The sequence below is a fragment of the Squalius cephalus genome, assembly GCF_949319135.1.
Source record: "Squalius cephalus genome assembly, chromosome: 24".
Classification (NCBI taxonomy): Eukaryota; Metazoa; Chordata; class Actinopteri; order Cypriniformes; family Leuciscidae; genus Squalius; species Squalius cephalus.
In genome coordinates, this window is record NC_137145.1 from 9750491 (window position 1) to 9777983 (window position 27493).

The following is a 27493-nucleotide window of genomic DNA, read 5'->3' on the forward strand; positions in this document are numbered from 1 at the left end:
GTGTCATTGACTTGCGCTGGAGTAATATCCGTGGCCGCATCACGGAATTTGGGGCGATTCCGTGATGGCTCCACGGATTTTGAGTTAAGGGCCCGTGGACATTTCACGGAATCCTGTGAGACCAGGTTGACAATGGCTGCCTCCGCGACCTTCGTGAAGACACAAGGCGACAGGGACAACCTGAAGGGTAGGACTTTGTACTGATATGTCCACCCTTCAAAGTGTAGGAATGGCCACCAGAAGAGGAACTAGATCAGGGGATAGGCGAAGGGACTCCACCTCGCTTGAGGTGTTGGAGTCTCGAACCACAACACTGCGATGGTCATCTTCCCGCAATGGGTCCATGACTCATCCACGAAAACCACCTCAGCGTGCTTAAGACAGACACATGAGGCAACGATCGTGACTCTCAGCCGGAGCCAGGTAACAACCACACCCAGAAACACACGTGTAATGCTCTTTTAGGGAATTCACTCTCTCACTGGTGCTGAATCGCACTGGGGAAATGGCCACGGCACAGCAGCAGGAATAGTGCAGCCCACTGTGTGCTCTCATACTCTAGAACTTAACTTTTTTATTGACATTAAGCATTATCATACTCACAATGGTATTGTTGTTCTGAGTATCAGTTGTACACAACTGTAAGCTGATACTGATAACTGGGACATCAGTTTTTTTCTTTCAGTGCACCTTATGGGCCAGTTCACACAGAACAGAAAATTGCGCGAGACTTGAGGGCAATGGTCAAAAATGTCTATCTAGCATGTTTACATAAAACACTTTTTCCATTCCACTGCGGTACTTTTCCATTGTTTTTCTATGTATGAATGAATATTATCTATATTTACTCTTTACCAAAAAGTATAGTACCATTCCCCAACGTCAAATGAATAAAGTGCAACATTAACATTAAACATATCCTTAACTACAACAACAGCAACATTTTGAACACAGTACTTTTTAACCATGATACTTTTTATTAGACTTGTATGATTTAAAATATACTCCTGCCTTTTTCCTCAAGTCTCTAGGGAGAAGGGTTGATCCAACAAATAAATTCCTAAGAGCTCAAGAGAGTGAACTAATATAAATTCGTCTGATGGCTGGTAGAATTAGATGCATGAGCCAAATTGAAGACGGTAGAGTATAAACCTTGAGTTTCTTCTCTTTATTTGTAACCCTTTTAACAATAACTTCTTTCATTAATTCAATTTGGTTATATCAAAGAACATCTAAATATTGTATGCCTATTCATTAATTCACTGTGACTGAAAGTAAACATTATTTTAATATTTTGAATATTGTGCGCATTTCTAGCAGTTCTTCATTACAGGTGACACAAAAAGCCAGACAACAGCTATCATGAGCTTCATGCAGTCAAACTCCTCGGCAAATGTGACCTTTGTTCGTCCTGCAACATTTTTCATCAATGGCTTTTTTAATGTCCCACATGCAAAATACTACTATGTGTTCTTGTCTTTGGTGTATGTTGTGACTGTTTTAGGGAATTCATTTATCATGTGTATCATTTATTCGGCCCGCAGACTTCACACAGCCAAATACATTAGTGTTTTCCATCTGGCCCTTTCTGATCTGTGTGGAAGCTCGGCTTTGATTCCAAAAGTCACAGACACATTTTTATTTGAGCACCAGGACATTTCATATGAAGCGTGTTTGGTATATATGTTTTTTGTGTATCATTTCATGAATCTGCAATCTTTGACACTACTTGTTTTGGCTTATGACAGACTGGTTGCTATTTGTTTTCCTCTACGGTATCATGCCATTGTAACTAAAACAGCCATGTTTCTGATCATAGGCTTTATGTGGATTTTTTCTGTGACATTTTTTTCTGTACTTGTAGGTTCTGTGAACAGACTTTCTTTTTGTGGATCTAATGTGCTTGATAGTTATTTTTGTTTCTATGGCCCTATCTATAGATTAGCCTGTAATGATAATTCTGTAAATGTTTTGTTGGATAAAATTTGCTATAGTCTCTTGATTTTTGCACCACTGATTTTGATCTTCATCTCATATTTATGCATTGCTCTAGTTTTGCTTAAGATTCCCCACGGCATTGACCGGATAAAATCCATAAAAACCTGCACTTCACATCTGATGTTGGTGGCAATATTTTATATCCCAATTTTAAGCAATAATATTGCATCTATAATTACACCTTTGCATCCAGACACCCGGATAATTAACATGTCTCTTACTCAGACAATACCACCTATGCTGAATCCCATTATATACACTCTAAAGACAGAAGAGGTCATGCAATCCATAAAAGAACTGTACAAACGAAGCAAGGTGAACACAACTCAGGAAAGAAATATGAGGAGAAATTAAAAATAATAATTATAGGTTTAATCTCACTGCTTGTGAGATTAAACTTTGATCATTCAACAAAAATGGATTTTGTTTGTAGTTGTAATAGAAATTGTGTTGAAACAGGCCAAATATATATTCAAAGCCAAGTAAAGATGGTTTGTCATTTCCTTTTTTTATTTATTAAAAAAACAAACCGTACCTTTGTATTTATTGATGTCAGGTTAACGGTAAGTCAAAAGAAAAGAAACCAATTAAATTTGCTATAAATATAACAAATGTTTTATAAATGTGTCTGAATAATTATTTGTTGTATTCATGCACTGTAAAAAAATATTTTCATGATTTGTTATCTTAACTTTTAATCTTTTGTCAAAACAACTTAGATAATTAATGTGGTTCAGATAACATATATTTTGAAGTTCTATTTATTAAACCATAATCTTTTGTCAAATCAACTTAGATAATGTTGTTCAGATAACATATATTTTGAGTTTCTATTTATTAAACCAATCTCTTTGTTGCATTAACTCAATTTTTTAATTTCAATGAACTCAAAATTTTAAGGCAACCAGGTAACTTACATTTTTAAGTTAAAGGTTTAACTTAAAAATGTAAGTTACCTGGTTGCCTTAAATTTTTGAGTTCATTGAAATTAAAAAATTGAGTTAATGCAACAAAGAGATTGGTTTAATAAATAGAAACTCAAAATATATGTTATCTGAACAACATTATCTAAGTTGATTTGACAAAAGATTATGGTTTAATAAATAGAACTTCAAAATATATGTTATCTGAACCACATTAATTATCTAAGTTGATTTGACAAAAGATTAAAAGTTGTGATAACAAATCATGAAAATATTTTTTACAGTGTGGAAATAATTTATGCAGTCACTAATTCTCACCGTGTTGTGCTATATGACACGTATGATCCCATACCATGTAATGCAGTCATGTGCTTCAGTGAACTAAACTAATTAAACATAATCCTTAAATTAGACTTCCATTCTATTAAATAATACAGAGAAATACCAGACCAGAGATTACAGTATTTAGGCTACATGCCAAAAATGCAGAATACAGCACACAGGCCAATATGTAGCAATCCTTATGACGTACCACCTAATTAATTTTTAAACAAAAATTCTACGTTTTCTAAGATATACTAATTCTGTAAAAATATATATAATAACATTTCTGAACCTGACACATGCAGTGTAAATGTGTTTTTTAGCTTTGGTCAGAGTTCTTGGTCCTGACGAAAAAAATGTCTATTAATTATTGTCAATGGTGTGCTTGGTTACCTCAGCTTAGTTTTAATAGAGGTTTTAAGCCCAGAAGAACATAAAACGTTAAAGATAAAATAAAAAAAGAAATGTCACACACTCATCTTCGCATGTGAAGTAAGTGCTTTTCCACATTTAGTCCGAACTGTTCTGTACACTGTCAATATCAATACAATTTCTATTAGAATGCTGTTTTTTTATAGTAATTTGAAATAGTTTCACACAAGCCATGCAGGGTCAGTTCAGAACAACATGATTCAGCAACAGTAACTGACCGTTAGGCCTGATGGTTGAAAACCACTACAAGTTTACTCATGGCTATAGACCTCAGTCAGGTTAGACGCCATATTGAATTTAACACAGATAATTGAAAACGGGACTGTGAGGGATATACTTTACAATGGCGTGCACTGTATAAAGGTCCTAGATCATGTCATTTTTACAACTCACAAATTTTAAAACTTTTATGGGGCTTTTGTCTAAGTGTTTGTTTGTTTTTTCAGAAAAACGTTTTGATCGGATTGTTCTTAAACAACAGTACACTCCATTAAACACACTGTATTCTATCCCTCATAGCCTCGTTTTCATTCCTGTCAAAAATGTGGTCATGTCTACAGCTCTGGAAAAAAATAAGAGACCACTGCAAAATTATCAGTTTCTCTGGTTTTACTAGGTATATGTTTGTGTAAAATGAACATTTTTGTTTTATTCTATTAACTGCTGACAACATTTCTCCCAAATTCCAAATAAAAATATTGTCATTTAGAGCATTTATTTGCAGAAAACGACAACTGGTCAAAATGCAGTGTTGTCAGACCTCCAATAATGGAAAGAGAATAAGTTCATATTCATTTTTAAACAACACAGTACTAATGTTTTAACTTAGGAAGAGTTCAGAAATCAATATTTGGTGGAATAACCCTGATTTTCAATCACAGCTTTCATGTGTCTTGGCATGCTCTCACCAGTCTTTCACATTGATGTTGGGTGACTTTATGCTACTCCTGGTGCAAAAATTCAAGCAGCTCGGTTTCCTCTTGATCACATTCCAGAGGTTTTCAATGGGGTTCAGGTCTGGAGATTGGGCTGGCCATGACACCTTCCATCCACACCTTGATTGACCTGGCTGTGTGGCATGGAGCATTGTCCTGCTGGAAAAAAACAATCCTCAGAGTTGGGGAACATTGTCAGAGCAAAAGGAAGCAAGTTTTCTTCCAGGACAACCTTGTACGTGGCTTGATTCATGCGTCCTTCTCAAAGACAAATCTGCCCGATTCCACAAATCTGCCCGGATCGGTGATGATCTGGGGGTGCTTCAGCAAGGCTGCAATCGGGCAGATTTGTCTTTGTGAAGGACCACAGTTTGATTCCTGCTCAGAGTGGGTCAAGTAGGACCGGTTACACTTGTGCAGTGACCCAGATGGAAGAGAGGCTTAGGGGGGTGAGTGTAACGGACGTAGGCCAGTAAGATCTGTGTGTGTAAACCTCACTCCCCTGGCCTCAAGAGGTGTGCTAGGGGCTGCAGTCTTTAGCGTCCTTGTTAGCGTGTCTCCCACGCTGGAGACCCTGGTTTGAATTCATCTATGAGGAAAAGCATCATCAGTAGATGGTTATTAATGCCTCACAGAAATCCAAATATTCCTTATTATTGTAGGATTGAAAATAATCCAAGATATTTGAAATGACCAAGGACATTTGCTTTACTGTTTTCCACCCCCTCTTTCCCCAATGACCATTTGGAGTTCCTAAAGACGGAGAGGGGCTGATAGTGATAAAGGCCTGTAGGCCAAGATGTGTGTACTTCAGGGGTTGATGAATTGTCACACCTTCAGTACAATGGAGGAAGTTGTAATTAATAAAAGATTGGTCAGCTTGAATGTCTCACTTTTGGGTTTTAGTCACATAGTCAAGGAAAGGAGAAAACGAGTTTGTAACTGTTGCTCTGCCTCTTTTATTCTCTGGGTCCCTTTCTTGGGGCTCTCTCTCTTTACCTCCTCTTTTCTTTGTCTCTCTCTCTCTCTCTCTCTCTCTCTCTCTCTGTCTCTCTCTCTCAGGTAACATTTTACATATATGCTGGGTACAATTAATGGAATAAGTTATCATTTCATACATCTATTTTGTAACTATTTTTAGTGTAACTATAACCATATATTGTCATTAAACCCTTTCAATTACAAATAATGTGCTAACTAGTTTTGATTTGCTATTGACTTTGAAGTGCTACCTACTGCAATACAATATTGTCACTCTATATAGCAACGCTCTCCCACATATTTAGCTATTGTAACTGTGCTTCCCTTTCAGTCGCTCACGTTCGACGTAGTCGGCATCTTCGAGTATTGTTAAAACGAGCCAATGCACACTGCGTGAATTGCATCTCAAGCTCTGCCCCGCAGCGCGGGTATAAACATGGAAGCGGATGCACGCACCACTTGTCTTTCGTTTCGGAGCTGATCGGTCTTCATGTCGATGTCTCTGAAGAGTGTTGTTATATTACAACGAGCGAGTGTGTCTGTGCTTCTTCAGGAAGTCTCTTCCGGTGCTGGTGGTTCTACAGTGCAAGTGTAGTGGTGGTCGCGAGCTTTCTGAGCTCTCAACTGCTGTTTTAACAGCATCACATTTCTGTTTGTGTTTGTTTGTCTGACGGCCGGTTGAGGGCGAAGAGAGTGAGTGCTTCACTGGTACAGGCTGCACCATCCCTGTCAGTGTTGCCGTGATCATTCCCCTGTGTGCTCCGGCACTGGTGAGAGTTTTTTTCATTTCCTGAAAGAGCAACACGGGTGCATTTGCGTGTTTTTTAAAATGTCATTCCACCCGTGCGTTTCTGGATGCGGTCATTCCCTGTCCCCCTCTGACGGTCACAATTGTTGCATCACATGTTTGGGCTTACAGCACGCTGAAGCAGCTTTTGTGGATGGATCACGTTCCCATTGCAGGAATATGACTGTCTCGGTGTTGAGGTCAAGAGTCCCCATTACCACACCCCACCGTAGGGTGCCGTGTGGGATGGGTGATCGGAGGACAAGCTCTTCAGATGGTTACCGTTCCGCTGCTGGCTCTCCGGAGTCCAGCGGTACCCGAATTGTCAAAAGAGCAAATTCCGCCGTTCCTGGGTCCCAAGAAGGTCAGACTGGCGGTGTGCGACCCTGTAAAGCCTTGCACCCCTCAGTCCCCTCTTGTGTCGCCAGCTGGCAGCCGGGTGCGGTTCGAGGACCCAACTACGCCTTCTCCCGTACCCCCTGCTGACCTGTGGAGACAGGTAAGTGTTGCATCGCACACTCAGACCTCGCTTCGGGCTGCCCCCGGGCCTTCCGAGCCAGGTCCCTGTCCTCCACCTCGCTGCCCCACCCTGGGTACATCTCTGGTGCCTTTGGTCCCCCTGGCCCAGTTTGTGGAAGCCTGGAGAGTGCTTCCCAACTGGTCCAGCTGACTCCTCCATACCATCAGACTCGGCTACACGATTCAGTTCGCCCGGCGCCCGCCCAAGTTCAGCGCCGTTCATTACACTTTGGTGCTGAGCGAACGTGCCCCTGTCATGCGCGCGGAGATTGCAGTCCTACTGGCGAAGGATGCGATAGAGCCGGTTCCTCTAGCTGATATGAAGACCGGCTTCTATAGCCCATATTTCATTGTACCCAAGAAAGGTGGTGGGTTACGGGCAATCTTGGACCTGCGAGTCTTGAATCGGGCCCTTCACAAGCTCCCGTTCAAGATGCTAACGCAGAAACGCATTTTCGAGTGCATCCGTCCCCGAGATTGGTTCTCAGCGATCGACCTGAAGGACGTGTACTTTCATGTGTCCATCCTGCCACGATACAGGGCATTCCTGCGCTTCGCGTTCAAGGGTCGAGCATATCAGTACAAAGTCCTACCCTTCGGGCTGGCCCTGTCGCCCCGCGTCTTCACGAAGGTTGCGGAGGCGGCCATTGCTCCCATGAGAGAGTGTGGCGTTTGTGTCCTCTACTATCTCGCCGACTGGCTGATACTAGCTCAGTCTCGGGAACAGTTGTGCGAACACAGGGACTTGTTGCTCCAACATATCAGCCAGTTGGGTCTTCAGAGCTGGACTCGGTCCAACAGACGGCACGCCTCACAGAGGAACATGTCCGGTCGGTGCTGAACTACTTGAATACTATCAAGAGAAGAACAGTGGTCCCGCTGAAACTTTTTCAGAGGCTCCTGGGGCATATGGCAGCTGCAGTAACGCCGCTCGGCTTGCTCCATATGAGACCGCTTCAGCACTGGCTTCACGACCGAGTCCCGAAGTAGGCGTGGCAGAGCGGCACGCTCCCTGTGACAATCACCCCGGCCTGCCGCCAAACACTCAACCCGTGGTCAGACCCTTCACTTCTCTGGGCTGGAGTGCCCCTAGAACAAGTGCTGTGGTCTCCACAGATGCCTCCAACACTGGCTGGGGGGCCACGTACAACGGGCATGCAGTAGCGGGGATCTGGACGGGCCCCCAACTGCATTGGCACATTAATTGCCTCGAGTTGTTTGCAGTACACCTTGCCTTGAGACGCCTCAAAACGCAGCTGCTCGGCAAGCATGTACTGGTCCGTACGGTTTCCCCCAGTGAGCCTTCTTTTCACAGACACTGTGCAAGGTCAGGGAGGAAGAGGAGCAGGTCTTGTTAGTTGCCCCTTATTGGCCCAACCGGACCTGGTTCCCTGAACTTATGCTCCTCTCGACAGCTCCTTCCTGGCCCATTCCTCTGAGGGAGGACCTTCTCTCTCAGGGACGGGGCACCGTATGGCACCCGAGTCCAGATCTCTGGAAACTCCATGTCTGGTCCCTGGACGGGACGCGGAGGTTCTAGGTGACCTACCACAATCAATCGTAGACGCCATCACTTCTGCAAGAGCACCCTCTACGAGGCATGCTTACGCTCTGAAGTGGAACCTGTTTGTTGAGTGGTGTTCTTCTCACCGAGAAGACCCCCGAAGGTGTTCGATCAGCGCCGTGATTTCTTTCCTGCAAGATGGGTTGAAAAGAGGGCTGTCTCCCTCCACCCTCAAAGCGTATGTTGCCTCTATTGCCGCACATCACGATGCAGTGGATGGGAGATCCGTGGGAAAGTGCGACCTGATCGTCAGGTTCCTGAGGGGAGCGAGGAGACTGAATCCGCCTTGCGCCTCCTCTATACCCTCTTGGGACTTATCTCTGGTGGTGACCGCACTGCAGAGACCTCCCTTTGAGCCACTGCAGGCAGCTGAGTTAAAAGTCCTTTCTTTAAAAACAGTTATCCTGCTTGCTTTGGCCTCCATCAAGAGGGTAGGGGAACTGCACGCATTTCACTCATCACGGCCTCATCACAGGTTGGCCTACTTGATAGTGGATGCCATCATCTTGGCGTATGAGTCCCAAGATGCACCTTGTCCCCCGGGACTGCGAGCTCACTCCACTCGGAGTGTAGGTGTTGGCGCAGGGTGCCTCGCTAACAGATGTTTGTAGAGCTGCGGAACTTGTGCTAGGCTGGGTCAATATGTTGTAATCCCTACAGCGATCCCACATGTGTATTCTCCACGGTGCGGCTCCCTGATGTGAGCCCGTGTCTTTCCCTTGGCAGAGCTTCCTCTGCCATCGCTGACGGTTGAGTCTCCCCCCTGTTATAGGCTGGAGCCACCTCAGTGACATTCCTTATGTTGTACTGCCTGATAATTCGCCCAGTCCATATGTATTTCCTCCACATGTTAGGTCACATAGTCCCCTGCGGGCTGGATGTGGCTTCCATAGAGTCCCTCCTTCCATCGAAAGGTCACGCTTTCCCAGTGTTATCCAAGTCTAACTGAGTGGGTCTTGCGGAACAGCAGTGACTTCCCTGGCCTAAGCCCTGTCCTATCTCCGCCTCAATAATGCGGGGGGTCAAGAGGCTCTAGGCACTGGAAGGTGGCCGTACTAGTGGCGTTTTAATAGGGATCCCAATCAGTCATTACATATGACTACGTCAAATGTGAGCGACTGAAAGGGAACGTCTCGGTTACGTATGTAACCCTTGTTCCCTGAAGGAGGGAACGGAGACTACTGTTGACTACTGCTGGTCCACCGCTGACTCCGGACTCCGCTCGGCTCCTCAGCGAAAAACAACAGGTGCGTGCATCCGCTTCCGTGTTTATACCCGCGCTGTGGGCCGGAGCGCGAGATGCAATTCACGCACGCCAATGTGCATTGGCTCGTTTTAACAATACCTGAAGATGACAGGCTCCCTAAGCGTGATCCCAATCAGTCGTATCGTACGACTACGTCTCTGTTCCCTCCTTCAGGGAACGAGGTTTACATACGTATCCGAGACGTTATTTCCATCGTTGGTATAAGTAGAAGTGGGTGGTAATAGACAAGAAATGTACAGTTTTCTACCATATTGCTGACAACGTTTCTTTAGTCATTCGGCAGTCTTGCAGCCTGAACCTCTGCAGGAAATCCACCCTTACATTGATCAGTGATCAGGTTGTGCTTACAAAACCTACAATCATTCATTCTGTGCACATTTTCCATAGTTATGTGGAAATGTTATGTTATTACGCCTCCTGATGGTGACCTTTGCAAGTGTCGGCAAGTTAAAATATGGTCTTTTTGTATGTATTTTTTCTCACCCCATGTACTTTCTTAAGGAAGCATTTTAACTGCTTAGTAAATATACTTATACATAGGGCTATGTAGGCTATCCATAAATGTCAGAGGGAAATAATTTCATAAGTCATCTCTTTTTATGCAGTTTTACTGTAATTATTATTAGTTATTACTGTTACAATAAGTTTGTACAGTATCTATTTAGCAATAGATTCTTAATCTTTAAGGTAAGTGTTTTATGTTGCCACATGCTTGTTTCGATTTACTCCTGCCTCATTTTCCTCAAGTCTGTCGGGAGAAGGGTTGATCTGAACTAAAGTCTCAAGTGCAAGAGAATGATCCACTATTTATTAGACTGATGGCTGGTGAAATAGTGAGATGGTGGCACCAGGAGAAGGTAGACTACGTGTTTCCTCTGTTTCTCTTCTATGGTTTTACTGTAATAGACACTTATTATTAGTTCAATATGAGTATGTTAAAGAATATTCAAGCATTTTTGTTCAGAAATGCACTGTGATTAAAAATTTAATTATTACTTGAATATTCTCTGTTTTTGAGAGATTTCTATAACAGTTCTTCATCACAGGTGACACAAAAATCCAGACAACAGCTGTCATGAGCTCCATGAAGTCAAACCCCTCTGCAAATGAGACCTTTGTTCGTCCAGCAACATTTTTCCTCAATGGCTTTTCTAATGTTCCACATGTGAAATACTACTATGTGTTCTTGTCTTTGGTGTATGTTGTGACTGTTTTAGGGAATTCATTTATCATGTGTATCATTTATTTGGCCCGCAGACTTCACACAGCCAAATACATTGTTGTTTTCCATCTGGCCATTTCTGATCTGTGTGGAAGCTCGACTTTGATTCCAAATATCATTGACACATTTTTGTTTGAACACCAGGACGTTTCATATGAAGTTTGCTTCGTAAATATGTTTTTTGTATATCATTTCATGAATCTGCAGTCTTTGACCATACTTGTCTTGGCTTATGACAGACTGGTTGCTATTTGTTTTCCTCTACGGTATCATGCTATTGTTACCAAAACAGCCATGTTTCTGATCATAGGCGTTATTTGGATTTTATCTGGGACTTATTTTTCTGTACATGTGGGTTTGCTGAATAGACTCTCTATTTGTAGTTCTAATGTGGTTAATAGTTATTTCTGTGATTATGGCCCTATATGTAGACTAGCTTGTAATGATAATTCCTTAAATTTACTGATGGGAAAAATTTGCTTTGGTTTTCTGATTTGCATGCCTCCAGCACTGATCCTCATTTCATATTTCTGCATTTCTCTGGCTTTGTTTAAGATTGCTCATGGTGCTGACCGAATCAAAGCCATAAAAACCTGCACTTCACATCTCATATTGGTGGCAGTTTTGTATATCCCACTTTTAATCAATAACATTGCAGCTGCCACAACACCTATCCATCCAAACTCCAGGTTAATTAACAATTCTTTGACGCAGACAATACCACCTATGCTGAATCCCATCATATACACTCTTAAGACAGAAGAGGTCATGCAATCCATAAAAGAACTGTACAAACGACGCAAGGTGAACACAACTCAGGAAAGAAATATGAAATTCAATTGGAGAAATCAAAAATGATTTAAAAGGGTTTGTTTCTTATTTATTATATTTATCTTATTTTACTGTTGAAATGCTTTGATTATCTATTTGAATGAGACTTTGTCCTTCTGTATTTTGTATAAAATAGACATGCTAGTATGAAACAACCCTCTGTATTACATTTTTTTTTCTTTGACTGTGAAACGTTTTTTGAAACACTCCTGTCACTGTGAATTTATAATATTTTTCAATGTTTCTTTTTTCATAATTAGTCACTTATTCCTATCATGTGTAATGACACATTAGCAGGTGTTTGTTGCTTTTGCAGGGTGAACTTATTTTCTTGAGAGTGTCCCAAGACTATATAATGCAGGCATGTGCTTCAGTGAACTTATTCCTTAAATTATTGTACATTAAAATAAAAAAACATTAGTCAGCTATTATGGCACATGAATCCTTTATCTTCCATTCATTCACAATGTATAACGCAAAAAAAGACACTGGCATTAATATACAAACAATACCATGGTTATTGTTTTTGTATAAATATTAAATGTGAGATGTACGTCAGATAGGCTGACTATTAGCCGACGCTATAGTCAGATAAATGTACGTCAGATAGGCTCACTATTAGCCGACGCTAGTCGTGTGTGATGCGTGTGATGCTGGCCAATAGTGAGCCTACATTCTGACATACAACCCAGAAGCGCTCTGCTGTTACACTACGTGAACTCACGTTTGATTTCATCAAAAATATCTTAATTTGTGTTCCGAAGATGAACGGAAGTCTTACAGGGTTGGAACAACATGAGGATGAGTAATTACTGACAGCATTTTCATTTTTGGGTGAACTAACCCTTTAATGTTTTTACACAAAAGAAAAAGATTTCTGATTTTACAGTGGGAGGATAACAACAACTGTAGTAACTGTGGCGATTACAAACTAAGGTTACCTTGGCAAATCAGCTTTGTTTTACACAGGATTTGTTTTAGCAACAGGAACATTGACTGTTAAAGACACAAATTAATTAAATAAAAAGAATGATACTGTACAGTTTACTACACCTTATTTCATGCCTTAAAATAGCTTGAATGTAATTCTACATACAAGGTTCTTTTAATATGTAAATTAGCCACGCCTCCACTCACTCACACCAGCTCAGAGATCCACTCGTTGACGATCACATGTTGACCTGATTGGTTACAAGGTAGTTTGTGATGTCAGAAACACCAGCGATTTTGAGACTGTCTTTGGTTCAGTGCAGTTTTAAAGAGAAAATACTCAGTAATGGTGCTGACTAATTTGCACATTAAAAACACCACATAGACAACAACATTATATAAACAACATTAAAAGCTTGATTTTCACCACAGGGGGACTATAAGAGATTGTTGATTGTTTGATGTTTTATAGGCTACTTTTTAAAATTTGAAACTAAAACCGCCAGTAGGTGGCTGCAAGTCATAAGACATGCTGGCTTTATTGTCATAAGCCAGGTTTGATCTCTCAGGTTTTGATTTCTCTCAGGCTGAAATCGCCCCCTATACCCTCAAATAGGGCATTATTTGAAGGGACAGCCATTTGTAGTGGTGTCTGAAACCATAGTGGTAATTATCGAGTGCACTCATTCTATCCCACATTGCACCGCAATAACGTCTGTGCAGCCAATGTACACTCAACGGCTGTCGGAATTTGCTCACTCGTTTTCATTCACTCCTTCAAGTGAACTGTATTAGTGGACTGAAGTAGGGAATGGTGATTGAGGGTTTAGGGGGCGTTTCAGCCTAGGGTATGTTTTATTTCCCTACATGAGCTCATGCGCAGCTGTTTGTGTGTTTACAATCAACGTGAGCGCTTATTGGTTTACACCTGTTTCTCCTTGCTCTGATTTCTCTACTATTTTAGGTCACTGGGGTTTTCTGCTCTGCGCCAGATTATTGCTGGTCATTGCAAGCCAGTGTTTAGCTCTCAGTCTAGTTAATTACTCACCTTGTCAAGTTTTGTTCTGTCGTTTTTGTCTTGCCTGTTAACTGCCTAGTTGCCACTCTGCCTAGTGCAGTCTCCCTCTCTGACTGCTGTCCAGGGGTGCGTCTCCCAAAAGCATTGTTAGCCAACTATGTTCTCAGTTACAGCCAACCGCCTCCTTCTTCCCACAACAACAAACTGTTACATTGGTGCCAAAACCCGGGAGTAAGGAGGAACGCGCTGTCAAAGAGCCCTTGCCGCTGTGGGGAATTCGCAGAGCCATCGAGCACCATTGAGGCGGTGTGGTGGAGTGAGTTACCAGGAGGTCAGTCGAGCGGTCGTTCCAACGAACATTCGCAAACAGCATCACAAAATTGTATGTTTGAAACGATAGCTCTCGACCTGTGATTAGAAGCATAGTTTCTAGTTTGCATGACATGTGGACTTAATAAATCCTTATCTTGAGCAAAATAAGCAAGCTGACATTCAGTACACCTGTGTCTTTTATTTAAAATACATACAAATGTCATTTACGTCTTTTAGTTTGTCAAGAGATTTAAAGCACTGTTTTTAAAGACTGCGCATGTGCGAACGTGCTTTAGTACGTAAGAACGAGCCTATGATTGAATCTGGAAATAAAAAAAATAGTCCACAGATGCCTCAGAACTCAAAGTTTCATTAAAATTTCTCCACCATGTGCGTGACGTCATAAACCAGTGTGGTTGAACGACCACTTTGCAACAATATGAAGTTTTATTAAACAAAGTTCGGGAGGAGCACGTTCAGGTAATCAACCAATCAGCTCAAAAGGAAGCCGGTATAAATAAAGCCTTTCCTCACCTCTGTCTCATGTCAAGTTTCACAGCATCCCTTCACCACCCCATCACCTCACTCTAGGCTGGTTTCTATCCCAGTAAAAGGGGGAGTACTCTGGGTTCGGGCAAAATTCCGAGCTCGGAGCCCTCCCCCGGACAGCATGCCAAATACGCTTAAAATACTACATCTCGTGAAATGGTTTTGGGAAACAGTCGTGACTAGCAAGTTGATTTCTTCAAGGATGCATCATACTATGGTAGTGAAGCAGCGAGTTACGTCGTTGTACGGGTAACACACCCCTGTATGGCTGATTCTGCCAGCTGGATTCTGCACTCGCCTCTCCCTGTTGTTAGCTTCTGCTGGACCTGCACCTGTGGCCTGCACTCTTGCCTGTTTACTGTTTTAATCTCCTGATGTCTTTATCATTGTGACATTAATGAATGAGTTAAATCCTTCATTCAACAAATTAGTTTTTTGAACAAATTGGTTGAATGAAGGATTTAATTTAGCAAATTAAATTCATTTAGCAAATTACTGTATTTATGAATGGGTAGGCAAATTGAATTATCTTGGAGTCCCCCTTGGTTGAAATCGTCTAAGGATAAATACCAGTTTATAACGACAGTGGAAATGCGGCTAATAATTACTGACCGGCATATAACTGAACAAATCAAACGAAGATAAACAGTAGGCTGTGTCCCGAACTGGGCAGGGCCCATGGACTGCAGCCCAGTCAAACTGTTAAAGTTTATTGAGGCTGTAAAACCTCTCACTGCTTTTCGCCATGTTTACACACAAAGCAAAACCATCACTTCTGGTGTTGTGACGAACTGTAACGTATTTTCAGAGTGAAACGGAATACTGAATGAGAAAACGGTGGCTTGTTCAAACTGACATCATCAGAGAAGGCAGCTTATTCCGGGGGGAAGTATATTTTCAGATTTTGATTAAAGATTACAAAGACAAAAAAGTGCACTAAGCTGTACAGATGAATTGTTTACCACAAGACTAATAATGTGCGCTAACAAAGTAGGGTCAATTTTGATTTCATGCTGACTTATTCACTTGCATCATATGGACTCACAGAAATAGATTTTTCATTTGTGTTTCATTTCTTTTCACTGTGCCCAAATAAGACGCGATGCAACTACAAGATGCAAAAAAAGAGGTCTTTAACTCAATTTGTTAGCAATCACATCATTATCTACATAGTGCAGCTGATTAGTTGCTGTTGCATCAGCAGCCAATGAGCTTGCTGCTCAACATTCAAATACTTGGCATTGTTTGCTGTTAGCAGTCTGCAGTACGCTTTCAGAAACCCACTTTCCCCAGCTCCACCTGCATAGATATGAAGCTTTAGCATAAGTTCTGCTGGGAAGACTCAATTGTTACGTCACTTATTACCTTCTCATCTATCCAATCATATTCCTATTATGGTATAAAAGATTGGTACTTACACACGTCTGAGTTTGCAGATGCTGACGCTTCCATTCACCTCCATCCTCCCCTCCACCTCCAAGACGGGTCTTTCCCTCCATCCTCCCCAACACCACCAGGATGGTCTCTTCCCTCCATCCTCCCCAACACCACCAGGATGGTATCTTCCCTCCATCCACCCCACCACCACCAGGATGGTCCATTCCTATACCTCGCAGGGGGTCGGCTGCGCCCCTGCCTTCATCTTCAGGCAGGATATGCAGATCCGGACCCTCGGATTGCAAGCTACGGACAAGGCCTACGCCAAAGAACTTGATTGCTTGTTGGGCTGTTAATAAATGTTAATTGTTACAGTATTTATTCTCTCGAGTCTTTCTGGTAGAACTTCTACGGGGTTATTTCATGTGTGCTATATGTGCAGCAGCAGCATGTCTGTGAATGTATTAGCAGCAGCAGTGCAGCGTAGCAGATCTATTCAGCCAAGACCAAATACATTAACATTTCCATATCCATTACCATGCCAGTCTCTCAGAGAGTTGTCATGACAGAAATATGTGATGTTTGGAGGTTAATGCAACCTTACCTGTTTGCCGCTGGAGGGCGCTTGAGGCTGAATGTTAATGCATTGTTACTAGGCCTGTCAAGATCCAAAAAAGACAGAAAAGAACTATAAAATTATCATTAAAGAAGTCCAAGTGACTCTAGGAGCTCCAATTCCAAGACTTCTGAATCCACACAATGTCTACATATTCATTGGTTGTTAAGCAAATATCCTTTTATAGGCTAGTTATACATCATTTATTTACATTTATAGCTCAAGATATGGGCCAAGAAATAATGGCAATACATCCAGGAGAAACAAGGATACATTAACTATCCTTATCATTACTGTCAGTGCTGTGCTTTGATTGGCTAGAGGACAGCTCTAGAGGTGTGGCATTGCTGGAAACTGTCAGAGTCAGTGATAGGCTTAAGAGACGGACTCTGCTTTATTCAGTATATATAATAAATCAGGGAAAGTCTGCAGCTTGAGCAAACCTTACTAAGGCCTAACTGTGAGAGTATCATATTCATTATTTATTCATTTTTTATTATTATTATATAAATTGTAAAGTTGCTTTTCTGCCTAGACAGGATGAAAAAAAGCATTTGAACATGATTCAAGAGGTCACTGGAAACAGGAATACTTCCTTCCTGTCTGCTGGATTCTCTGGTATACCTCACATGAGATATTATTATATATTCCTGTTGTCTACTTTATTTATTGTCTAGGAAACTCCTGCCTCATGTTTGTTATCATTACGGACAGAAATCTTTACACTCCTAAATATATCGCTGTCTTTAATTTATCATTGACCGACATTTGTGAAAATACCACTGTTATCCCTCAGCTTCTGGATGCAGTTTTGTTTGGGAATCAGTTGATCTCGTATGGATTGTGCATGTCCAATATGTTATTTGTTTCAGTGCAGTCACTAACTCTCACTGTACTGTCTTTTGACAGTTTAATAGCTATTTGTTTACCACTGAGGTATCATATGATTTTGAGCCATAGATCAATGCTTGTTATGATTGGTGCTTTATGGACATTGGCACTGATGCAAACAATAACAGCAGTTTTCATGACTAGACTTTCTTTCTGCAGAACTAGCGTCATAATCCTTCGGTTCTGCGATCACGGGTCTGTTTTCCCAAGCTGTGTCATCATAAGTGTTTTATTTCAGGTGATCATCATGTTTCCAGTATTTTGTATGATCTTTTAATATACATGCATAGCTGTGACATTGTTCAGAATCACAACCCCACAAAGAGCCACAAAGACATGTTCTGCTCATTTAATATTAGTGGCTGAATTTAATGTGCCCATCTGCCTAAAATATGTCTTTCAGGTCCTTGTAAGCATCAACACTATAATAATTATTCTTTATCTGTCCTATGCACTTCCTCCAACGCTTAAACCTATAATCTACACATTTATAACAAAGGAGTTTATGGAATCTGTGAAAATGCATATCAAAAATAGAATCATGTTTTCATCTAGAATACCAACTGTGTTCCAGTTATAGTAGGCCTATGGAATTCCTCTCATCTGTACATTTGTATTAATTATCATTAAAGTATACAGTATATAGTATATTACATAATGTTATGGAATTACTAAATGTGAAACAGTGTTTGTTTTGTGTTACTTGAAGCATAAATTGTAACTGTAGCATCTTTAATCTTGTGCCAATTAAAGACAACACTAATGAAAAAAATATATACTAAAATGTATTTGAAATACTTGCATTTTATGCCAAGTATACTACATTTACATATTTATGTAATTAATATAAATACCTTGCAATTGTGCTTTTGGTATACTAAATTAATGTACATAAAGTCTGCTAAATTGGAATAACAAATATTGTACTTAATGTACTTTAGTTCCCTTTCGTGGTCACTCCGAGTTACGTCGGATGACGACGATTGGGGTTTCGCTTAGAAAGCCTCTCACCTTCGAGTATATAAAACGAGCCAATGGCAATGAAATGCCATGGGTCTGCGGAATTTGCATAGCGTATCTCCGCCCACCGCAGGGGGTATAAAGGAAGTACGCTGGCAACATGCAGATATGTTTTCGCTTCGGAGCCAAGTTCAGTACTTCACTCCACAAGCCTTTTGAGTGTCATCTCAAATCTCTTCGAGACGAGCGGCTCTTCAGTGTGTTGGTGTGACGGCGCTTTCCAGCGAGATCGCATTTCCTGCTGCTGATTTGTGCAGTAATCTGCCGACAGTGAGTGTGTTTCTCCCTGGGCGTTTCAGCACTCTGCTGAGCTTTTCCACTCTCTAAAAGAGCTGCACGCGGCACGTCTTTTTCAAGACGGTTCGCCCGTGTATTTTCTGGATGTGTGTGCGTGAGTCATCTCTGCCTAACGGTCGCGAGCGCTGTTTTGCGTGTTGGGCTTAATCACGCTCTGCAGCGCTCGTTGATGAGTCATGTTTTCATTGCGGGAACATGGCCATCGCGATGTTTATAGATCAAGACTCAATGATCTCCATGTGAGTAGAGTCCCCTCTGCCACACCCCAATTTATCTCTTCCTCGAGAAGGGATACTTTGGCTGGTGGCCAGGGTGATCTGAGGGTTTGGTGTGGCACAACAACCGACGAGTCAATTCCTCGGGCCACACCCCCCTCCACATCGCAGACCATGCACTCACAGCATCACAAGGCGGGCTTGATTCCTCTGGAAATGAAGTTTCGACTGCGTTGCCTCCCACGGGAGTGCCATCGTTGCCGGGACCGATCCAGAGCTGTCAGCCATGCTTTCCCGGGCAGCTGAAAGCATCGGCTGGAGTGGCCCCGCCCTCCCCCCGAGCGCTGTAAGCTTCTCCCGGACGTGCATCAGGACGCCTGCGCTGCGCGAGACTCCACGTGACTTTCGTGGCCCGCGGGTGTCCTCCGCCTTCGCTGCTTTCGATCGCACGGCGATCATGGTCTGCATGTTCCCTGTCACTATCGTGGCACGGTCATGCAGTGCTGTGTGTCGCCTGCGCCTTCGATGCAGTGCTGTCCCGGGAGTTCTGTCGAACCGGCCGCAGTGGAACGCTAGTCCTTCCCTGGCCAACCCTGGCAGAACGCGGAAATTCTAACCACGCCCCTATGCTGGGACGCTATGCCTCCCATGCCCGGCCTGGTTTGTTCCGCCACGCACACTGCCGACCTCGCTCAGGCGACATCAGCACCTGCGTGATCCTAGGTCAGGTGATGTCCACTAGTGTGGTCCAGACATGGGCTTAGCCAGGTTGATGTGGGGGTGTCTGAGAGTTTATTTTCTAAGCTCCCCCATGTCCCGGGCTGGGCTCTTTGGCGGTGTGGCTTCGACCACCTGAAGTAGACTCGGGTCCTGCACCGATGGTCATCCATCCGTGTGGTCTCCTTAGTCTGCTTCCCGCCAATGCCCCCTCCATGCGGTTGCTCCCCTCGGGTCTTACCGGCCCTGAGCAGGAGCAAGTCGCAGGAGGGCGGCGCTGCCCGTCTCCGCCCCTTAGACTGCCATGCCAGCCTAAGCAGCACTCTTGAGACGGGCAGCCTAGTCGGCGGTGTGGTTGAGGATTGCGCCCAACAGTCTTCGATCACTCTATAAGCAGGCGCAGGACCTTCTGTACCGACGGTCATCTGTCCGTGCGGTGTCCTTAGCCTGCTTCCCGCCGACACCGCCCCTCTGCGTTCCTCCCCTCGAGCCTTCACTGGCCCACAGCAGAGGAGGTCGCAGGAGGGTGGCACCGCCTGTCTCCGCCCCTTAGCCGGCTAAACGCCATGCTAAGCAGCACTTCTGAGACGGGCAGCTTGGGGTTAGGGCTCAGTTCTTCTCAGGAGCTGGTAGCAGGGCCACTCCTTTCCCCGGTGGAGGGCCGGGGGGAAATTCTTGTTTCAAGAACAGATGTCCCTTCCTCCAAGCCCCAAGAGGCTGTGGATGACAGCACGCGCCGCCCACGGGCCACGCTCCTCTCATCCCCCTCTGTCGCCAGACCCCTGCCAGAGCACGCCCCCGTGGGACGCGCGCCCTCCCCTGGCCTCCTCTGGCAGGACGCGGTTAATGACCGTGCCCCCGCACAGGGCCGCTATGCCACCCTCGCCGGTGCCGGTCATTCCGCCTCGCTGCCCCACCGACGGTGCGTCTGTGGTTCGTATGACCCCTCTGGTGCACTTTCTGGAGGCCTGGCTAGAGCTTCCCAGACTGTCCCGCTGGGTCGCGAGAACCATCAGATTCGGCTACGCGATTCAGTTCGCGATATCTCCTTCCCGCTTCAGGGGAGTCCGCTTCACTATGGTCGGTGGCAATGCCCCTGTCATGAGAGCGGAGGTCGCCACCCTACTGGCGAAGGGTGCGATCGAGATTGTCCCTCCAGCCGAGATGAAGTCCGGCTTCTACAGCCCTTACTTCATTGTACCCAAGAAGTCCGGTGGGTTACGGCCAATCCTCGACCTGCGCGTCTTGAACCGCTCCCTTTACAGGCTGCCGTTCAAGATGCTAACGGCCAAACACATCCTCCAGTGTGTGCGGCCACAGGATTGGTTTGCAGCGATCGACCTGAAGGACGCCTACTTCCATGTCTCCATTTTACCTCGACACAGACCGTTTCTACGGTTTGCTTTCGAGGGGCAGGCATACCAGTACGCGGTTCTCCCTTTCGGGCTAGACCTGTCTCCTCGCGTCTTCACGAAGGTCGTCGAGGCAGCCCTTGTTCCCCTCCGGGAACACGGGGTTCGCATCCTGAACTATCTCGACGACTGGCTAATCCTAGCTCACTCTCGAGACCAGGTTTGCGAACACAGGGACCTAGTGCTTCAGCACCTAGTTCGTCTGGGCCTTCGGGTCAACTGGGAGAAGAGCAAACTCTGCCCCGTGCAGAGGATCTCTTTTCTCGGTATGGAGATCGACTCGGTCGCCATGTGCGCGCAGCTTACGAGCGAGCGCGCGCAGTCACTGCTGACTTGTCTTCGTCAGTTCGAGGGCAAGAGTGCGGTTCCACTGAAATTATTTCAGAGGCTCCTGGGGCATATGGCATCCGCAGCCGCAGTAACGCCGCTGGGATTGCTTCATATGAGACCGCTTCAGCTTTGGCTTCGCGATCGAGTCCCGAGGTGGGCATGGCAACACGGCACGCTCCGAGTCCCAGTGACTCCAGCCTGCCGTCAGACCTTCACCCCGTGGTCGAACCTCAATTTTCTACGGGCCGGAGTGCCCTTAGAACGAGTTTCCCGGCATGTTGTTGTTTCGACAGATGCCTCTGCCACGGGCTGGGGCGCCATGTGCAATGGTCATGCTGCCGCGGGCTCCTGGACAGGACCCCAGCGCCTTTGGCATGTCAATTGCCTCGAGTTGCTGGCTGTACGTCTCGCCCTGCACCGCTTCCATGCGCTGCTCAGGGGCCAGCACGTACTAGTCCGATCAGACAATACCGCAACAGTAGCGTACATCAACCATCAGGGTGGTCTACGCTCCCGCCGTATGTCGCAACTCGCTCGCCACCTCCTCATATGGAGTCAGAAGCATCTGAGGTCGCTTCGAGCCATTTATATCCCGGGACACCTGAACCAGGCGGCCGACGAGCTGTCTCGAGTTCGGCCTCTCGCTGGAGAATGGCGACTCCATCACCAGACGGTCCAGCTGATTTGGGATCAGTTCGGCGACGCACAGGTAGACCTGTTTGCCTCCCACGACTCGTCCCATTGCGACCTGTTTTATTCCCTGACCGAGGGCACGCTCGGCACGGATGCACTGGCGCACAGCTGGCCGCGGGGCCTACGCAAGTATGCGTTTCCCCCAGTGAGCCTTCTTGCGCAGACCTTGCGCAAGATCAGGGAGGACGAGGAGCAGGTCATTTTGGTTGCCCCGTATTGGCCCAACCGGACCTGGTTCTCCGAACTAGTACTCCTCGCGACAGCACCTCCCTGGCCAATTCCTCTGAGGAAGGACCTCCTTTCTCAGGGACGGGGCACCTTATGGCACCCTCGTCCCGATCTTTGGAACCTCCACGTGTGGCTCCTGGACGGGACGAGGCAGGTTTGAGTACCCTACCACCAGCGGTGGTGGCTACCATCACTTCCGCTAGAGCATCGTCCACGAGACATGCCTATGCGTTGAAGTGGAACCTCTTCGTCAACTGGTGTTCTTCTAAACATCAAGAACCCACGAATTGCCCCATCAGTGTCGTGCTTTCCTTCCTGCAAGAAGGGTTGGAGCGAAGGCTGTCTCCCTCCACCCTGAAAGTGTATGTTGCCGCCATTGCCGCACATCACGCAGCAGTTGATGGTAAGTCTCTGGGGAAGCACGACCTGATTGTCAGGTTCCTGAGGGGAGCGAGAAGACTGAATCCTCCTCGTCCTCCCCTCGTACCCTCTTGGGACCTCTCAGTGGTTCTAACTGCCCTGCAGAGTGCTCCATTTGAGCCTTTACAATCAGCAGAGCTTAAGTTCCTGTCTATGAAGACAGCGCTCCTGGTTGCATTGGCCTCCATCAAGAGGGTAGGGGACCTGCAGGCATTTTCGGTTGACGAAGCGTGCCTGGAATTCGGGCCGGCTAACTCTCAAGTGATCCTGAGACCCCGGCTTGGATACGTGCCCAAGGTTCCTACCACACCCTTTCGAGACCAGGTAGTGAACCTGCAAGCGCTGCCCTTGGAGGAGGCAGACCCAGCCTTGACACTGCTCTGTCCAGTACGCGCACTCCGTGCTTATGTAGACAGAACGCGGTGTTCAGGACCTCAGACCAGCTCTTTGTCTGTTATGGTGGGAAGCTGAAGGGAAAGGCTCTCTCAAAGCAAAGGTTATCTCACTGGATAGTGGATACCATTGCTTTGGCATACCAGCAGCAAGGTCGTCAATGCCCCCTTGGTGTGAAAGCTCACTCCACTCGTAGTGTGGCTTCCTCTTGGGCTCTAGCGCATGGCGCCTCGCTAACAGACATTTGTAGAGCTGCAGGCTGGGCGACACCCAACACATTCGCGAGATTCTATAATCTCCGAGTAGAGCCAGTTTCTTCCCATGTACTCGCTTCAACCAGCCGGTACTAGATTCTGCTCAGGTGTCTTCGCTTGCTCGCCATTCCTCTCCACGGACGGGATACGTGCGATCGTCTTCTCAGGTGAGTCTGATAAGCTCTGAGTTCCTCCAGCACTGGTTACGTCAACGCCTGACTTATGCCAATCTGCCATAACACAGCTTTTGCGCTTGACTAGGTGCCTCCATGTGCATGGTCCCCCCTTTGGGCGACCCCCACATGTGTATTCCACTGTAAGTCTCTTTTGAGCGTGTGTCTTTCCCTTGGCAAGCCACCTTGCCACCCCTGGGGTTTAAATATTCCACCTGCGGCTGGACACCTCAGTGATACCCCATATGCATCCCTCTGGGTCATATGTGTCTCTCAAGTCCCCCCCCCCCCCTTAATGGTTGGGCATAATTGCATATTTCTCCTGAGATATGCTTCCCAGTGTACCTTGGTATTCCTGTGTTAAGTAGGACTCCTTCGTTCGTGCTAGTCTCACAACAGGGAGCTCAGACTTACGCAGGGCGCTGGATGACAGCCGAGGTGGCGTGATTAGACTGGAACCCCAATCGTCGTCATCCGACGTAACTCGGAGTGACCACGAAAGGGAACGTCTTCCTGCCACTTCCGCTGTATCGCTGAAAAACGCCTGAGTTCAGTCTCGGCTCCTCAGCGAAGACATATCTGCATGTTGCCAGCGTACTTCCTTTATACCCCCTGCGGTGGGCGGAGATACGCTATGCAAATTCCGCAGACCCATGGCATTTCATTGCCATTGGCTCGTTTTATATACTCGAAGGTGAGAGGCTTTCTAAGCGAAACCCCAATCGTCGTCATCCGACGTAACGTCTCCATTCCCACTCAGGGAACGAGGGTTACATCCGTAACCGAGACGTTATCCATAAATTGTGCTGAGGTCCAACTAACGATATACTTAAGTATATCTGATTGTGCTAAAGTGGAACTATTGCAAGAATACTTTAGGTACACTTTAAATATGGTCCATTTAAAGACTGATATTATACAGAGATCATACTATCCTTACTAATAGTGATATTAAAAACTATGCATTGTGCAATAAAGAAGTACTCCAAATAAAGTTTAATTATAATATTTATATCAGTAAGTCTCAAGCGATATACCAGTAAATTTGTTAATGGATTTGTAGTATACTTAGTATGAAATAAGTGTATTTTAAATACATTTTGGTATAGGTTTTTTTCTCAAGGGAAGGGTTATTCCATGAATCGTGGGGCCGAGCAATACTGTCAAATACACTGAAATCATTATTTTGATGTTTTGTTGATGAGTGCATATCTAAAAACAGTTCTTTATCACAGGTAACACAGCATTCCAGACAACAGGCAACTTGACCTCCATTCAGTCAAACTCCTCTGCAAATGTGACCTTTGTTCGTCCAGCAACATTTTTCCTCAACGGCTTTTCTAATGTTCCACATGCAAAATACTACTATGTGTTCTTGTGTTTTGTATATGCTGTGACTGTTTTAGGGAATTCATTTATCATGTGTATCATTTATTTGGCCCGCAGACTTCACACAGCTAAATACATTGCTGTTTTCCATCTGGCCATTTCTGATCTGTGTGGAAGCTCAGCTTTGATTCCAAAACTCATTGACACATTTTTATTCGAGCACCAGGAGATTTCATATGAAGCATGTTTGGCATATATGTTTTTTGTGTATCATTTCATGAATCTGCAGTCTTTAACACTATTTGTCTTGGCTTATGACAGACTGGTTGCTATTTGTTTTCCTCTACGGTATCATGCTATTGTAACTAAAACAGCCATGTTTCTGATCATAGGGGTTATGTGGACTTTTTCTGTGACTTTTATTGCTTTAATGGTGAGTTTGATAACAAGACTCTCTATTTGTAGGTCAATTGTAGTCAATAGTTATTTTTGTGATCATGGCCCTATCTATAGACTAGCTTGTAATGATAATGCCATAAATAATAGCATGGCAAATATTTGCTTTGGTCTCCTGGTATGTATGCCACTGATATTAATAATCATCTCATATATCCGCATTGCTCTGGCTTTGTTTAAGATTGCTCATGGTGCAGAACGGATTAAAGCCATGAAAACCTGCACCTCACATTTCATGTTGGTGGCAATCGGTTATATCCCACTTATAGGTACTAATATTGCAGCTTTAACAACATTTATCCATCCAAACGCCCGGATAATAAACAATTCCTTAACTCAGATAATACCACCTATGCTGAATCCCATCATATACACTTTAAAGACAGAGGAGGTCATGCAATCCATAAAACAACTGTACAAACGAAACAAGGTGAACACCACTAGAGAAAGAAAGAAACAACTTGTGTGTTGACCATGAATATCTGATTGGATATATTGTAAGCTAAGAGCATTCAATCTAATTTACCAGAAGTGACTGACCTGTGTGTAAAAAATTATCTCACAGTCTTCTCATATGTGATTAAAATAATTACTCAAAATATTCATGAGGTCAAAATTTAGAATTTGTGTTATAAGCAGGCCAAAAATGAAATAAAGAAATAAATGCACTTAATTTTGTTTTGTTGCAAATTATTGAAATGTGTTTGTCGTGCAACAAAGCGTTCTATGCCATGCATGCAGATTTGATTATGGGTATATAAGGATAGTTCACCCAAAAATAAAAAATATTTTGCTCATCCTCATGTTGTACCAAAGCCATTTGACTTTCTTTTTTATTCCTGCAACACAAAAGTTCTTATTAGCCATAATGACAGCCCCACAATTAATTTTCAATAAATGGAAAAAAGGTGATTGAAATTGAATGGGGTTCAACTGAAGAAAGACAGTCATAATTTTCAAATGATATGAAGTTGAGTAAATGATGACAGAATTTTCACTTCACATCTCCATGCAAAAGGGTATAAATATCAAAATTGTTGTTTACATGTTGTCATCAGATGCCTCATATAAATTAATGTTTGCAAATTCTTTTTCATGAAGGCCAATAATTAAATGTAGTCCTACATGGAAAACGGCTCAGACAACAGTATAGTATGTGAAGTAAAATATAAAGGAATTCTCACTGGAGATATTAAAAAGGACAGAGAAAATGAATGAAGCATTGCCGGTTAATAAAAAATAAATACTGCTCTGATTCTAATCTGCTCTGATTCATAACCAACTGCTGTCCATGGGTGATGGATTGAGCTTATGTCACATGTCTGTCCTGTCTTGTTCTGCACTTGGGTGTCTGTTATGTTGTGCCATGTGCTTGTGTCATTGTTAGCCCCGCCCTACTTGTTACCTGATTATTGTTTGAGTTCTCCCACCTGTTCCCCCTGATTAGTTTCCCTTTATTAGTTCCCTCTTGTTTGCAGTCTGTGTGGATCGTTGTCTCTGTTTCCCCCATGTTATGTTTTTGAGTTTTTGGCCTGTCTTGTTTTCCCCCACGAGGGAGTTTTTTTGTTCTGTTCTTGTTTATTATTTTTTAAATAAATTCCTTTCCTGCAAGTGAATCCTCGCTTTCCTTGACTACCATGACAGAACGATCCACCGCAATGAGGATTCAGCAGAGGGATTCCTGCCCTCACCTTAGGCGCATCATGAGAGTCAGCAACTTGGTTTCTCTCCGACAGCAGGGGACCAGGGTGAAGGATTTCGCCCTGAGATTCAGCGCGGCAGCAGAGGGACTCGGGCTTGGGGATATAGTCCTTAAGGACTTATTTAATGTTTGTTTGGACGATCCCTTGCCTCGATGGGAGATGAAGGGGCTGGAGATTTTAGACTTTCCGAGGTTCACTAAGTATCTCCACTATCGTGCTCGGTGGGATACATCGGACCCGCCTGCATCCCCGCTGCCCAGCCCAGAGAATGCATCGCCGCTGCCCAGCCCAGAGAATGCATCGCCGCTGCCCAGCCCAGAGAATGCATCGCCGCTGCCCAGCCCAGAGAATGCATCGCCGCTGCCCAGCCCAGAGAA

At 44.5% G+C, this 27493-nt stretch overlaps 3 protein-coding genes and 1 pseudogene across 4 annotated transcripts; all 4 read left to right on the forward strand.

The window, feature by feature from the left end:
* Positions 1-1362: 1362 nt before the first annotated feature.
* LOC307152150 (olfactory receptor 6N1-like) lies at positions 1363-2352 on the forward strand (the record flags this gene model as incomplete). Its single annotated transcript, XM_079860557.1, has 1 exon — positions 1363-2352. The coding sequence occupies one exon, from the start codon at positions 1363-1365 to the stop codon at positions 2350-2352; it is 990 nt and encodes a 329-aa protein (XP_079716683.1).
* Positions 2353-10805: 8453 nt separating this feature from the next.
* On the forward strand, positions 10806-11810 carry LOC307152151 (olfactory receptor 5K16-like; the record flags this gene model as incomplete). The annotated part of the gene is made up of 1 exon (XM_079860558.1): positions 10806-11810. One exon carries the CDS (start codon positions 10806-10808, stop codon positions 11808-11810), a length of 1005 nt encoding a protein of 334 aa, XP_079716684.1.
* A 5335-nt stretch (positions 11811-17145) lies between these two features.
* Positions 17146-18056, forward strand: LOC307152152 (olfactory receptor 13C2-like; annotated as a pseudogene). The gene has a single exon. The product of its transcript is annotated as an olfactory receptor 13C2-like (transcript).
* Positions 18057-19634: 1578 nt separating this feature from the next.
* LOC307152154 (olfactory receptor 1M1-like) lies at positions 19635-25885 on the forward strand (the record flags this gene model as incomplete). Its single annotated transcript, XM_079860562.1, has 3 exons — positions 19635-19731; positions 19916-20074; positions 24864-25885. The coding sequence occupies 3 exons, from the start codon at positions 19635-19637 to the stop codon at positions 25883-25885; spliced, it is 1278 nt and encodes a 425-aa protein (XP_079716688.1).
* Positions 25886-27493: the final 1608 nt, after the last annotated feature.